General features: G+C 39.5%; 1 protein-coding gene across 21 annotated transcripts in view; it reads right to left on the reverse strand.

Moving 5' to 3' along the window:
- Positions 1-1,049: 1,049 nt before the first annotated feature.
- Pde11 (Phosphodiesterase 11) overlaps positions 1,050-16,540 on the reverse strand; it is a 346,062-nt gene continuing 330,571 nt past the window's right edge. For 11 of the 21 annotated variants that reach the window (XM_073969741.1, XM_073969729.1, XM_073969721.1 and 8 more), the window contains 7 exons: positions 10,005-10,091; positions 9,749-9,916; positions 7,927-8,054; positions 7,674-7,862; positions 7,399-7,618; positions 2,783-2,866; positions 1,050-2,714 (listed from right to left, as the gene is read on the reverse strand). In XM_073969741.1, coding sequence (XP_073825842.1) covers positions 1,194-2,714; positions 2,783-2,866; positions 7,399-7,618; positions 7,674-7,862; positions 7,927-8,054; positions 9,749-9,916; positions 10,005-10,091 — 2,397 coding nt within the window. In that variant the 3' untranslated portion in view covers positions 1,050-1,193. The remainder of the gene's footprint in view (positions 2,715-2,782; positions 2,867-7,398; positions 7,619-7,673; positions 7,863-7,926; positions 8,055-9,748; positions 9,917-10,004; positions 10,092-16,540) is intronic. The other 10 variants (XM_073969743.1, XM_073969730.1, XM_073969732.1 and 7 more) reach the window with 1 other exon arrangement.

The raw sequence follows: 16,540 nt of genomic DNA on the forward strand, positions 1-16,540 counted from the left end.
ATCAGAAGCCAAAAATATGCCCAGTCCCAAAATTTGACACGAATCGGACCAAAAATAGGGGTTGCATAAAATTCCGCTGTCTACAAATAAATTACTTTTCACGTGAAAGTGTTCTCTTTATAACGATGATTCTCTATAATGTATAAACTTAACAACATAAACGTTATAGAGAAGTTTCACTATAGTAGTTCATACCGGACTACTGATTTTAAAATAGCTAAAATACTCTAATATGTATGGGTATGGGAACATATGTATGTGTAGACATTCGACAGTTTTTTCTTTTGGTTTAGGTTTTATGCTACCTAAAATAGCAAGCCCGAATTAAGGTCATTTTAGTCTCGATAAGTACCTTGAGTTTTTCACAGTGGAATGTCCGACTTATTTTAAGACCTCGGCACGTAAGAAGCATGGCATTCTTGCTTAAGTCATATCTGGTAAATGACTAAAGACCAAGTTCGACCTAGTTCAAATGTGATTCTGAAATCTTTTTATTAGGTCGAACTTGGTCTTTAGTCTTTTATCAGATAGGACTTCAGTAAGAATGCCATGCTTCTTATGTGTCGAGGCCGCCAAGCCGGCTTAGGGCATTGGATTCCAACCTATATTCCATTTTTATGAACTGAAAATAAAGGTTAACAGATTTTGAAAATCTCGTGCCCTAAAAATCCTGAGGATTTCAGTAGAAAACAATATCTTAAGATACAGAGCGTATTATAAACAAATACTTCTTATTTATAGTTTCTAAACTGATCCTGACTTAACGTTTCGATTTTTTCACGAACAACTGCATAAGGAGGTAAGATATTGGAGTAGCCGTGATCGTAAATTTTAGGTCCCACCTCTTAAAGGCAGATTTTTCCAGTTGTAAGCCTTATCAGCATACAAATTCGTTGATCCTACAAAGTTCTGCCTGACGAATATAGTTAAACAGAATTGAATAGCGCTAAAACTTTAAAATGAAATATATAAACTTCTCTCAATTCCGAAGATTATTTTCTAAAAAAGTTTATCTCTCCACATTCCAAGCTATCCCAAACTTAGCATCATTATCTTGGTAAGCACGCTATAACTTTGGCAATCCACATTCAGAGTTTGTCTGATTTGTTTTATTGAATTTATAATTATAAAAAAAAAATAAATCACAAATTGTCTTTACCACTACCATTTATTACGTTTTTTTTCACTAAAATTTACTTATCACACGTGGTTGTTGCTTCCGCTGGCCCCGCCGCTGCTCTGGCTTCCATTCTTGATGATGCCGACGATGTTGCTGCTGCTGCATTTGCTGTTTTTGTTGGAGTTGCTGTTAATGATGCCGTTGGTGAGGTTACCGATGTTATTATGTCTGGTGTTAGAACTGGTACCGCTGCTGCTATGGCAGCCACCATTGGTGGTGTTATCACCGGGGATAGGGTAACATTACTTGTACTGCAGGAATTCAAATTGGAATTTAGATTTAAAGTCATGCCGCCATTCACTTCCGAATGGCGTCTGGAGGCTAACAGATTTGGTACTCCAAATCCTACCAGGCCATTGGGTGGTGTAGCCAAAATACTACTACCATTACTGTTGGTAGTAGTGGTGGCACCGCCGCCACTGGTAACATGATGTAATGCATCGAGATTTCCCAACTTACCAACAATTTTTGGTATTTTATCACTTTCCGAAAGACTGGAGTTATTTGAAAGACCACCACACAGGGAGGAACCGGCACTGCCATTACCGCCACCACCACCACTGCTGCTTAAACTATTACCCTGGTGGTGGTGATGATGATGATGGTGATAATGATGATGATGGTGGCCACCACTGTGGTAAGGTGTATTACCCAAACTTTGGTGTTGATGATGACTGTGTTTCGCATGATGATGGTGGTGGTGATGATGATGACCACCGCCACCACGGCTACTACTACTGCTGCTACTCTGATGACAATGACATTCTTTGGAGGTATTTTGTTGGTGACCTGCACCCTGTGTTGCTGTAGTACCACAACTTGTCATTGAGGGGGTACTTTTACTGTGTGACTTATGACTTCCACCCGTGTGGGGATGCGACTTATAATCACTTGCCCCCTTCAACGAAGAAGTTTTCCTCAAACGCATACACTCACAATTCCTACACGACGATGACAACGATGAGGAATTGCGCTGCTTGTGCAGAGGATTATGATTAAGACTCTCAAGATTTTCAACCATTAATTGGGCCTGCTTTTTGGTGGCCGCCTCTGTCTTGGCCGGTGAAGTTGGTGAGCTATCCTCTTCTCCGGTGGGTGGTGGTGTTGAAAGATGACTTGAATCACTGCTATAACCATCATTTGAATGATGTTCCATTTCCACCTCAGAATCATCATCATCTGCCTCAATACCAGTTTCTTCGGCTTCGTCGACCTCGTCATCAGGACACTCATCGGTGGTGGCATTATTTTGTAATGTTTCATTGTCATCGGCATCATTTAGACGCGAATTGAGAGCATTGCCATCACCACAATCAGTTCCACCACCATTTTCTGTGGATTTTTCATTATTACTATTTTTGTTGTTATTACAATTGTTGCTATTGTTGTATTTGTTATTTTTGGCCTTAACAATACCATTGCTTTTCTTTGTTTGTTTGGTTTCAACACCCTGAGCCAATTCAATCCAATGCTGGCGATTATCACGTACACCCTCAACTAGTGGTTCTAATTTATCGGATAATGTAGAGAAGGCCTGCAAGAGGGAAGAAAAATTATGATTGAAGATCTGTTTGGATATAATTAGTTGTCAAAAAAACTTACCTCATATATTGGCAAGCATATGGAGTCGATAAAACCGACTTGCATCATGGGTAATTCGTCTTCTTTTTCACGATTCATTATATCCTGTAAAGAAAAGAGAGAGGGAAGTATTAATAGTGGGGAGTTTTTCTACAGAATCGAAAATTTTTTTTCCAAAAATTATGTATGGAATTATGAGCCTGCCAATATAAATATAGAAACATTTGGCCGATTCACCTCAACGATTGTGGACGTTCCGAATAAATGCGAATGTTTCGCTAATAAATTTTATTTAAATTAAAGCGCAAAAAGTGTTAATTTTTTACACAGGAGAACATTTTGGAAATGGATAGTTTGGGAGTCATTACTTATCGTCGAATTTTAGAGCTTTCCGACCATTGTATCACAAATCCAGGGCTTGACTACAAACCGTGACTTGCGGTAAATGGGACCATAAGGAGTACTTTCGATAAAAAATTTAAAATCATCCTCGAACAGCCGCTAACTCCTCACTTTTGTGAGCAGGTGACATGTCCGTCTATAAACTGCACTTTTGCGTACATTTTTGAATATTTGTGTGGAGGGTACCCTAAGTGGTGAACCGACGTTCGAACCTGATCTCGATATTTCTCGAAGAAATGTTACGATGTCGTTTTCTTCGACAACGGTTTGATCCGGAACTTCACTATATCAGCATTCTGGTAACGACAGTCTCCTCAGTGTACCTATGTTTGTATTTTCGTGTTAGGAGCAGCATGTCCCGGAATGCCTGTTCGGCATTTTTTTTTTTTTTTTTTTGTTTCATGCTGAGATGGAGGAAAACCCAGGTCTAAATTGGATGTGCTCGGTTTATCACATTCGTATTCACCACACTCAAAATGCGGTGAGATGCTATAGTTATCGGTAGTGCTTGAATCTGAGGGGTTGATCTGGACTCTTCCATGTGAGGGACTACGACAGGGTTTATGTTGGTGAATGTTGCGAAAACACAGCATCCACTGAGTCATAGTCGTCATCAGAATATGAGACTCCCATGCATTCCCCCCGACCCATCACATCATTTAACCGCAGTCGTTGCTGTTCCAATCCCTGGAAATGCATAATGTTTGCAATCCAAGGTAAGATCGAGGAAATATTGAATTTTATGAGTCGTAAGAATATCGTGGTCGTGACGATGCAGAAAACCAAGCTCAACATAAGCTACAGCGAACAGCGTTCTGATGGTTAACACAAAAGATCGCACCCGAAGTGGTGGTGGGACTAGCTTTTCTGTTGCACCAGACTGTTCAATGCAGACCTAACTTGCATGAGCCTGGTTCTAATGACCCGTACATTGAATGTATGGGGTTAGCATACCTGAGAACTAGAGAGGTGGAGTTGATTAACGTAAACAGCCGCCGATATTTAACTGCACTCCAGGTTATACATCCAACATCAGCCCGCTTTTGGAAAATGAATCATGAGTTGTGGCATTCGGTCCTCTGAAACGACCAGAGGGGTATAGTGCTGGCTGAGCAGATTGATAGCTCTACGTTTTGCACGGTCAATGAGGACAACCTACCAGAATCAGAGGAGAGTGTCATAGTTCGCCAGACATAACCATCGTGTCACCTGGTCTGACAAATGACGTTACCTGGCAACCCGTCATTTCCCTTGGATCAGACCATCTCCCCATAATTGTCTCCATTAGCAAACCACCCTCTTTCATTACCTCTGAACGCCGCACATTCGTCAATCATAAGAAAGCTGATTGGCCTGGTTTCAGAGAGTTCACCAATCACCGCTTCCTTCTGATGTTCGGGTAGCGGAAAGGACGTTCCGAGACATCCTCACTGCTGCAGCCGCTCGCCATATCCCTGCAGGTCGAATACCCGAAGTAAGACCAAGTTTCCCAGCATTGGCGACGGGATTAGCAAATGAGCGTGATGAGCTTCATCGAGCCAACCCCAATGACGCCAGAGTCAGGGAGCTGACACTGGAAGTTAACAGGCTGGTCGGCTAACATAAGCGGAACAAGTGGTTTAATCATCTGAAGAGTTGCAACATTGGAGCCGGTATAAGTGAATTGTGGGCAACGGTTAAGTCACTCTCGAACCCTGGAAGGATGGAAGATAGGACCTCAGTCACGTTTGTCGACGTTACGTTGACTGATCCGAAGAGGTGCACAAGTTATTTCAATCGGCAGTTTGTCGAGCACCCCGAGAGTGACAGGGCGAAGAGGAGAGTATTACGTCGCATCAGATTTCTTCCTGCCGAGGATAAACCACCACAGTTTATAAGGGACGATGTTGCGAATGCCATCAGGAACGGTAAATCATCCAAAGCGTAGGGCCCTGATGGAATCTCCATGGTAATGCTTAAGCAGCTGGATGAGCCGGGATTGGAGTATCTCACTAAAGTTCTCAACTTGTCACTATCCACCCTCATTGTTCCCGAAGTCTGGAAAATGGCCAGGGTGGTCCCACTTCGGAAGCCCGGTAAGGATGCCAGCAAAAGTGAATCGTAGAGGCCGATTTCGCTTTTGTCGCCAGTAGCAAAGACCCTTGAGGCCCTAGTCCTCCCCTCAGTATCAGAAACAGCTATCAAGTTGCCGATCATCAGCATGGATTCCATAAGCAGCACAACACGACAACTCCGCTACACGCCATTACCACACATATTTGTCAAGGACTCAACCAGAGACCACCGTGTGATAGAACTATCGATGGTGGCGCTTGACTTATCAAAAGCCTTTGATACAGTCAGGCACTCTACGCTGTTTGAGGATATTGAGCAGACAACCCTCCGGCCAAGCTTGAAACGTTGAATAGTCAACTATATGTGTGGACGCCAGTCGTACGTGGAATTCAGAAACAAGAAGTCCAAACCCCGTAGAGTGAAACAGGGAGTTTCCCAAGGTGGGGTGATATCTCCGGAACTGTATTCCGCTACTTCTCCTGTATTCCGCCCCCTCCAGACGGCATCGAGATCGTAACGTATGCGGATGATTGTACGATCCTGGCGTCAATAACCTACCCTGATGACATCTGCGAGAGACTGAACTCCTATTTAGCCGATAATACCACATTTTTCCTCGCGAGGAATATGCAGATATTCGCCATTAAATCTGCGGTCACTCTGTTCACCACATGGACGGCGCAGTATAGAAGATAGTTGAACGTGGTGGTTGATGGTAGCAAAAGTCCGACAACAAACTGCCCCAAAATTCTAGGGGTCACATTCGACACTAAGTTCTCGTCGCCCGCGCATTCTGCAGCTATCTGCGACAAACTGAAATGCAGAAACAAGGTCCTCAAGTACCTAGCCGGCAGCACTTGGGGTGCAGATAAAGAAACCTTGCTGACCACATATATGCGATACGTCGGCTGCAGTTTGGTCCCCGAGTTTATGTGATACACAATGGAAAATGATTCAAACTTGTCAGAACGCCTCCCTCTGAACAGAAACAGGGTGCCTTCTCAAGTCTTCAGTGGACCTTCTACATGAGGAGGCAAAAAATCTTCCAGCACAGCAACACAATGAGATGCTTTCGTTGCAGTACTTGTTCTGGCGTTACCGTGAGAGCCATCTCAATCACCATAAGCGAATACATAATAATAAAGTCCTCGGAATACATCCCCCACCTATCGCTGCTGAGGAGCGTCAGCTGCCACGATACACCAGAGTAGTTTTGGCTCAACTACGCTCTGGATATTGCAGTCGCCTAAATTCTTATTGGGCAGGAATCGATCGCACCGTGCCAGACATCTGCCCAGTATGCGGCATGGCCCTGCACGATGCTAAGAATCTATTCAACTGCCCCGCCAAACCTACTCATCCAACTCCAGTGGATCTGTGGTTACATCCCATCGAAGTATCCACTTTCCTGGAACTGGAGATAGACCCACAGCCAGATTGAACGCATAGCAGTGGAAAAGATTTGGTTTGTTTGCAAGTGAAGTTACTCGAGTTTAGGTAGTGCCAAATAAATTCTCGATCGGAGTGTTTCTTTACACACGTATCTATTTCAGCGGGCAATTGACACTTGGGTATAAAAGTTTCTTGTTGGAAAACAAGAAACAAGGGAAATGATGAAGATCTGTGGCAGATCTGAAACTATAGTCTTCCCTGCCTTACCCCTTGGTAAATATCGCCAATTTTTTCCCACTAATAAATTAAAATTGTTTTAATAAAAAATTAAAACAACGACTATGGGATTAAGCCTGACTATATTGAAAAACAAAATATAATAATAAAACACTGTTACAACAACAACTCTGAATTTTACCCTGATCAAGAATATACTCGTTTATACTTTATAGGGTCGCAAATGATTATTCGAATGCTTTACATAACAAACTTATTATGTTCGGTAGCTGTAAATCGTAGCGCTAGGGGTATATTTATATATATTTGGTTGCTCGGTGGCTGTGCGTTCCCAAACTTAATTAAACTTTAAACCCATTTTTAAACTTATAAATCTAAGTTTATTCTTATGGCGATTCAAAATCAATTCATTCGAATTACTACCAAACTTCTGTTTTTTTTTTCAATTAAATAAAAAATTTAACAACAACAGGATTTTGGTAGTTATGTAATAGAATTTGTTCGCGAATGGTCTTAGAGAAACATACCATTCGAAATTTCAAAATACTTACAATGGGAGTTATATTTAATTCCTGTTTTTCCATATCACCCTGTTCAAAGAACTCCGAGCTGACCAAATCAGCAACACGTTTCTCAATATCCCAAGGTTTGGTTATGGCCGACAAGTCACAGACTGTCATGCTCATGGCCCGCAATAGAGCTCGTGGTTCTTCATCAATCCAATAGCTTAAGGGTTGTTGGTGGACATCTTGCAAGAAGGTGCCACGTTTTCTAAAGAATACAAACATTTAATTATTCTTCTTTAATCAGATTTTACACCACTTACCTTAAATATACTGCCAAATCGGTGGATAAAATAGCATCTTCTAATACTTTAATAACACGGCAATAATCTTCTGATGATAGATTGGCTAAAATTTGATTTCCGGGACTATTTAAAATCATCAAGCACTGATCGAAATGATGATGTTCCATGGTTGAGGTGGAATATAATTGGGCCAGTGGTGAAGAGGCTCTGCAAAAGGAACAAATTTGATAAAAAAAAGTGTTAAATGTTAAGTGTTTTGTTGGAAACTTACTTAATTTGAAATGAATTATTGGTCCCCCGATGATCCAAATCGTGACACAGACAAGCAATAATTAACGCCAAACATTCCATTTCACCAAATATCTTCCACCATTGGGTGGCCTGTCCGTGATGGGAAATCTTTGATTAATAAAAGCGTAAATTTTTATATATTTAAGGTTTGGGCCAAAAGAAAACAAGACATTAAAACATATTATGAGGAAAAACTTAAGCAAAAGTAAGGATGCTATGACAAAAAATATGGAGAAAATTATAAATTATGGCCAATTTAAAAAATTAACAAATTTTTGAATTTTCGTTAAAGAATTAAAAAGTTGGAGGTAATGAAATTATGTTAAAATAACAGGTAAATAATTTTAAATCTACAAAAATATTTTTTTTACATATTTAAAAAAGAGGCGTTATAAAATTTTCAATTCAATTTCTGTCATATAGCCATGGATATTTTCCAATAGTTATTAGAAAATACATTAATAAAGTTCACATATCACCATTATCAAACTTTCGCGATATATATAATAATATTTGTATATATAATAATATAATACATATAATAAAATTTGTGAAATAAGCACTGGAAGCGAATTTAACAGAATATAACAGTTAGCTCAAAAGTTTACACTTTAATTAACCCTTTTTTACCATTGCTTACTCGTTGTCTTCATACCCAGCAAACCAAATGTCGGATGTCCGACATATCGGAACAATTTCGGAAGCAAAATCGTTCAGATTTCGTATCGATTTCTATACGATTTTTCGTAAGGGGATTCGTTCAGATTTCGTTCCGATTTCGGAGAAAATGTCGGAGGTAAATTTCCCTTCGAAATTGCTAATGTTTTTCTTCCGATTTCGTTACGAATTCGGATCGATATGTCGGAAACAAATTTCCCTTCGCACAACAACCACCTTTTGTATATATTTAACAAGCAACATTTTAGTTTGTTGTCGAAAAACAAAATGGTTGGTTATAAAATTCGCATATACATTTTTTAAATATTTTAATTATAAATGCAACATATAATAATTCAAGCTAGTGCTATAACTACAAAATGATAACAACAATGAAAATCATTAGATATCTTTGAAATTATAATATTCCAATAAAAAACATAACAAAGAAAATTTATCAATAAAGAATTGGCATCCGAAAAAAATTTTTTCCTTAGATAATCATACGAAATTATTCCAAAATCGTTCAGAAATCTTTACGAAAGTTCGGAAGGAACCTCAGATTTTCATACGACATTATTCCGAAATCGTTCAGAAATCTGTACGAAGATTCGGAGGACAAAATTCGAATTCCGAATTTCCCAAGGATTTTCTTCCGATTTCGTTGCGAATTCTGACCGAAATCGATCCGATTTCGCTCCGACATTTCGTTCCGAAATTATGTCAACCACTCCATACAACTTTCGTTAAGATATCGTTACGATTTCGGATCAGATATCGGACGTAACGTCCGAAATTTGTTCCGATTTCGTTACGATATCGGTACGATTGGTTTGCTGGGTATATTTAATCGATTTTTATATGGTTCCTAAAAGTATGCTTTAATTTTTGGGCAACGCAAGAATATTATTATAAATGGGCACATTAATAACATGGATTTTGTTAAGCAATTTAATTGTAAAAGTGATACATACATATTTTTTGAAAAAAAGAAAATAATAAAAAAAAAACATTTTGCTCTGCCTCTCGTAACAGCGGCCCTCATCCTACCATTTCCACACATTCCTTACTTTCGCTTAAAGTTTTCGGGACAAAGTTTCTTAGAAAATATATAAAGTTTATTCATTTCTTGTCTCATCTCTTACCGTCAATATAGCAAACATCATTTGGGCCACATTAAAGGCATGTCGCCAATTATGATACGTCACATTGCGATAATTTTTCTTAACGCTCAGTAACCAACGGCACAGCACCTCATAGTCAATATGGAAACGTTCAACAAAATCTAAATCCAAGAACATGCGTAAACAAGCCTAAATTAACAAGAACAAAAATGAAAATAAGACAACACAATTAATTTATTAAAATTATATTCCACCCACAGAATCTGAAATTACAAACCTTTAATGTATCATCATCTTCGAAATGAATGTCATCGAAACGGAAGTCGTGTAAACGGAAATGAGCAGCAGAGGGTACCCTTAAACGCTGCAAAGAAACAACACACAAAACAAATGATTAATAAATATTTTTTTCAGATGACAGCAAGGAGGCATAATTAATTATATTCTACCGCCCCAATACATGACGGGCATTACAGATTGTTGCTGATTTAGAATTCATTAATTATGGGCCAATGTTGTGGAAATAATGTTAAGTCATCAGAAAATTCTTATCAGGGGATTTAATTTTACACAAACTAAAATGAAAACATAAATATTCGAATTTAAAATTGTGCTTGTTGTAAAAGTGGACATTTGTTTTCAAAAAGATTTTCTATTCAAAAACAATCCAAAATAAATATAAAAAAATTTTATCAAGAAGAGAATGTACGAAAAAGCGATGTATTGTAAAAAAGTGCCGTGACACAACTTCCAACGAACATAAAACCTAAATCAATTTGCGGAGATATGCTCGGTGATATGAAGCGGACATAATCCCCAAACTGGAGTTCGCAATATTCACTGCAATATAAAATCTTTAAACATTACAATATGAGGAACACGAACGATTTCGGCCAGGGTTTAAACCGAAGCCGTTACACGTACAACATTTTCTACGAAATTTTTGAGTTTAATGTTCTCGATTTGATTTAAGTTGCGTTCGCGAATAACCCCCAACAAATTTTGTAAGTTATGCCAGCGCATAAAACAACAATAACCACGTCAGGAGAGATCTTCATGATTTAGAGAGAGAGGTCCAACGGTATAAAAGAGAACCTTTAGAGTCTAGACCAACGAGCCTATCAGGCAGGCTTGGATAGCATTCACACCGATATGGTTGCGTAGGCAGTACAGAGATACAGTGTGAATGCCGTACTTGGAGACCACCCCCCTTCCATCGCAGCAGAAGAACGCCAGCTGCCAAGGCAAACACGAGTGTTTTTAGCCCAGTAAAGACCCGGACGATGCAGCCGCCTCAATTCATATTGGACCCGAATTGACGCCACGATACCCAACACATGCCCAGCTTGTGGATTGGGACCACACGATACACTGCATGTGTTTAGCTGCCTATCTAACCCCACTCACCTGTCACCTGATTCCTTATGGACGCAACTAGTCCAGTTTGCAGATTTCTTGAGTCTGGATACAGAAACTGACATAATACACGAACAAACATACATAGTTGCGTTGCTTCAACAACAACAACAACCTGTTTTCCTTTTATTTTCTTCCTCTGCAATCGAGTCGTATGTGTCTATCCGGTCTAGGAATCCACCATCCATGTAATTTCGAAGATGGGCCATGTCGGTCCACTTCCTTCCGGCACCTCCCCCATAAAAGTTCAACATTTTTCGCTAACTCACAAAGGGAGTAACTGAATTGGTCATAACTTTGCATATGGTAATATTACTTTCACGTATAGATAGGATTCGAATATGGACTATATCGGTCCACACCTTCGGGTACCTCCCACACAAAATACGGAAAAAGTAAAGTTTAAGATCTCCTCTCGGATCATTTTGAATTTTTTTTAGGATATTGTCCTTGCCGCCCCTTTTATGATGGTACATACTTCCTGAGATAAAGGCCTAAAGGCCTGCGTTCATAAGCTGCCTTGCCTGCTTACCTCTGATAAAAGAATAAAAAAGAAAAGGGCAACCCAGTTCGAAATTTCCTCGGCCTTCTTTATTCTTTTATTTTTATTATGTCAAAAATGAAGCAGGAAAGCAAGGTAATCAGGCAGAGCAGCTTATGTACGCAGGCCTTAAAAGCTCCAAGAAACCTTAACGGCACCAACTAAAATGGAAAATCCGCAAGATAACTCTCGCAGGGAGTTTCTGATTGGTCCAAACTTTTAAGAACTCGTCTGGGATTGTATTTTAAAATTTTTGGCAACATGTTTTGTAAAAGCCGTACAATTTTTTTGTGGGCCAATTTATATATCCTGAGAAATTGGCCAAAAATTGTAAAAACCCATACAGACGTCAGAAATATTGGGTTTGCTTTATTTCTTTAGGTTCGAGGCTAAGGATATATCTCTGTCGGCACAGATGACTGATACTTTCTTACTTGTTATTTGATGTACGTTCATTCTTGGCTTAATCTGGCTCTGGGTTTATCTCCAGTTCTAGGAATTTGGCTGCTTCGATGGGATGTACACACAGATCAACTGCAGTTAGTTGAGTAGGTTTGGCAGGCAGTTGAAAGGGGCAGTGTGTCGTGCGCGCCTGTACCGCATGCTGGGCAGTTGTTTTGCACTGTGTCATTAATCCTTGCCCTATAGCAATTCCGACGGCTGCATGATTCCTAGCGTAGTTGAGCCAAAACTACTTTGGTTTGTAGTGGCAGCTGACGCTCCTCAGCCCCGAAAAATGGAGGATGTTGTCAGAGACACGCATTCACACGATAGTTGTTTATGGCATCAGCGACTGCATCCGTTTGAATGCTATTTAAATCTGATTAAGCCTATCAAGCAAGGTCCCTCATAAATATCCCCTGACATGCCGAGGGGGTTTTCCTATCCACCATATGGTGATTTGGATGAGTCTTGCGGCAACACTCGAGCAGATACTGCAACAAGATCATGCCATTGTGTTGCTGTACTGGAAGAATCCTCCTCATGTAGATGGTTAACTGAAGGCATGCGGAGGCAACCTGTTGCAGTTTTAAAGAGAGCATTCTGACAGTTTTCACTTCTTTCTATGGCGTTGCACTTATATTCGCGGACCACACAGGAGTCGCATATCTTGCCACAGGCTGACCTCATGTAGATGGTCTACAGAAGGCATGCGGAGGCAACCTGTTGCAGTTTTAAGGGCAGCATTCTGACAGTTTTCACTTATTTTCTATCGCGTAGCACTTACCACAGGCCGACCCATCGTGTTATATGTGGTCAGCGAGGTTTCTTTATCTGCACCCCAAGTGCAGACGGTTAGGGACATGAGGACCTTGTTCCTACATCCCAACTTGTCTATGATAGTTGTAGCAGGCGCGGACAACGTAAATATGCTGTCGAATGTGACCCCTAGAATCTTGGAGTAGTTAGTGGTCGGAAATCTACTACAATCGACCATGTCATTCAATTAATTCATTGCTCACCTCTGCAGTCCATGTAGCGAACAGAGTGATGTCGATTTAGTGGTGTGGAAAAATATGGTAAGATCAGTCGGCATAAGATGAGCTGAGCCGCTCAGATCCGATCGTAATGAATTTTTTTATAGGTCACGATCACGAAAATATATAATTTCTTTTTGGGAAATCCATACTTCCCGAGATATTGTCCTTTGAAGTTCAAAAATTCCCTTGGTTAAAGCCCAGCTACTAAGAAAACTATTTTAAATTAAAAAATGTTGTTCCCGTGCCCTAGATTTGCACCTGTCCATAGGAAAAAGTCTTACAATTTAAAGAAACAAATTTTAGCTGATAGGAGTTCAGCCCTTCACAAATGACATCAGGAAAGGGAGTTCTCCGTTACATGTGCGGACGATTGTACAATCGGTATCCAACGCCAAGGGTACCTTCCCTAATCACGGCGCGTCTGAACCAACTTTAAATGGAAGGTCTTACCTGGGAAGTTTTTGGGGATTCTTAAACTACAATGTTTATAAATGAGAAAAATCAAAAAACAAACAAAAAATCACCGGAGGGCTTTTAAATAAATGGATCAGGAACACCGTGAAATACCATCTGAGAAAGGCTCCTATTTGATAAAATGTACCATCCTTTTCTTTGGAGGAATATCCAAATATTGGGAGGATGATATTTGATAACCAAAAAGTATATAACATTTTCAGCAGAGGCGGCGGATTCGTTATTGATTTCCAGCATTGGTAGGAGGCATCCAGCTGCCGATCATCAGAATGGATTCCATAAGTGGGAATTTTTACTGACATATTATGACAGGGCTTAAACCTGCAAGAAAACGGTGTTGGTGGCGTTTGATTAATCAACAGATTTTTATTTAAATCACGCCTATTTATTTGAGCACCTCGGAAGTAGAGGTTGACATGGAGAGTTGTTGCTCAGGAAGGATTGATAGCATGGTTACCTCTGCTGTTTTCCATCGATTCAGACTACATTTGAAAACAATCCAAAGACAGTCTTAAACTGCATTTAAGGGCATATGTTTAGGTGTTTGTTTGAGAGCCACCGTGGAGAAGTGGTAAGCACGTCCGCCTTGCACTCAGAGCGTATGCGGTTTAATCACTGACCAGAACATTAGTGATAACTGTAGGTTGATTTTAGGGTCTCCAGAGCGTTCTTGCAGTCCAAAACTGGCGCATACTTTATGGATTTGGACTTCAGTGATTTAAGGGTCACTTATGTAGATAGTCGTTGGCCCAAATATGTCCCTTTTCATATTACTTATTCGTTCTGCAGCTTTTTTGATTGCAGCAATTTCAGGTTGGAAGACACTACAATGGTCGTTCAGTTTACATAAGGGTTGTAAGTTCAGGGTATCGCTATCGCACCTGTACCTATTTCCATCTTAGAGCTGTCGGTATAAATGCCTATACCGTCCAGAGTTGGGTGGTAGGTGGGCCCAGGCCTCCATGTGATGCATGTGTACATAAATTGACTCGAAGTTCCAGCTTTCAGTTTCTGTACTTACTCAAAGTATTTCACCACACCAGAGAGCCATAGGCAAGGAATGGGCGTACTATGGTAGTGAATATACAAGGGATGAATATTTGGTCTCAGTCCCTAGCTCTTGTCTATGGAGTTCTTGCTGGAATACAGAGCTATTAGACCTAATGGTAGGTTTGTAGGTTTCTTCACATTCCTTTTCAACGTTAGTTGTTGGTGCGGAATAATGCCGAAAACTTGGCTTCAAAAGAGAGTTCAAGGTTAATTCCATCCATCCAGAATTGTTAGATCGAATTTGAGGGTTTTACCCCAAGACCATCTCGATAATTGGCCTATAGCTCCTTGCATAAGTTCCGATAGAGTTTGTGGGAACTTCCTGCTACCCATGATGACAACGTCATCAACATAGGCGATTGTTTTCATTCATAGCTTATCAAATTGCTTAAGTAATTCGTTTATAACTAGGAACCACAGTAATGGTGATAGGACAACACTTTCTGGTATGCCTCTGGTGACATACTTCCTAATGAAAATAGCATCGCTATTTGAGTTGATTATCCTGCTACCGAGCACACTATCAAACCAATTGATCAGTGTAGAGGACGTATTGAAGTTTATGAGTGAACCTTGGATGGATTCAAGCCTAACGTTGTTAATGCCACCTTCTAGGTCTATACCACAACCTTTGACAGTTATCACACAATCATTTAGAATTTGAATGATTTTTTACAAACATAAAAATACCTAAAAATGTTCATGTAAACACTTTCATGTCATATGATCCTGTATTTTTCTCCAACATCTTAAGCCTTAGATTTTTTGCTTCAAACTTACTCTTCTTAACCCATCCAGGTTAAGCGGCAACACATACAGCAACCACATGGAAAATTCTTGATGTCAAGTTCATCTCAAATGTCCACTTTTTTAGTTCCATTAAATGTTCATTCAAGCCTATGGTGAAAAAGGAATAAACCCATGTCACCCAGTTGGACACTTATAAAAGTTTTAAATTTGTTAAGAAAATCCTTTATGAATATTTGTGGAATTACCACAAAACACCCAACCTTACTACAGTAGATTTCTGTTTGTGTGTGTGCTTAGCCACAAAACTAGGATTTATGGCTGTTTGTTGTGTTTTAAGGATTTGGGGTTACTTGTTGGAGGTTTGTTTTCAAATAGAGAAAAATGATGTGAGACCAGTTAAAGGCTGTAAGGATTAGATAGGGACAAGAAATGTATTTTATAAATTGTTTTCTTTCCTTTTATAATAAGAGTTTATAACAAATTATACCAAAGGGCTGTGGTTAGCACTTTCTGGCCAAAAACAAAAATGAGGAAATTATTATAGGCATTTTCAATACGTAGGGAAATCATAAAAAAAAATATTATAAAATTTGGATTGTGTGTTAGAACCTGCAAACATTAGAAAGCCGTAAGAAGTATTTTCATATGTATACACTTTTGCCTCTAGAGCTTCCCATATACCCATTATTGTTGTGGAATGCACGATTCTTGATAAGCAACACTGTGTCAAACCCCAAAAATATGTTACAAAGGCTTAACGCATTAACATATTTCTATGTTGGAGACACTCCATTATTAGTTTCATCCCAATTTCTTCCAATTATGTTGTGGTTATTTTAAATACTCCTTAAACTCCTTTAATCCCACACGTACATTCTACCATTAAACGTTTCGGTGTCTTCCAAACTGCTGGGGATTATTAATTGTCTCCGCATCCTTTTTCAAAAGCCATTAGTAATAAAATTCAACAAATTGTATGCCGCTGCTAACACAAAACTCTTTTCTAACAGCACACGAACAACAAGAAGGAGAATATACTGAAACTGATTATTAAGATAAACTGCTAGAGACATAAATAATTCCCGTATACCCTTTTCTAGT

The sequence above is a fragment of the Musca autumnalis genome, unplaced genomic scaffold (genome assembly GCF_047663935.1).
Source record: "Musca autumnalis isolate F117 unplaced genomic scaffold, ASM4766393v1 scaffold_2, whole genome shotgun sequence".
Taxonomy (NCBI): domain Eukaryota; kingdom Metazoa; phylum Arthropoda; class Insecta; order Diptera; family Muscidae; genus Musca; species Musca autumnalis.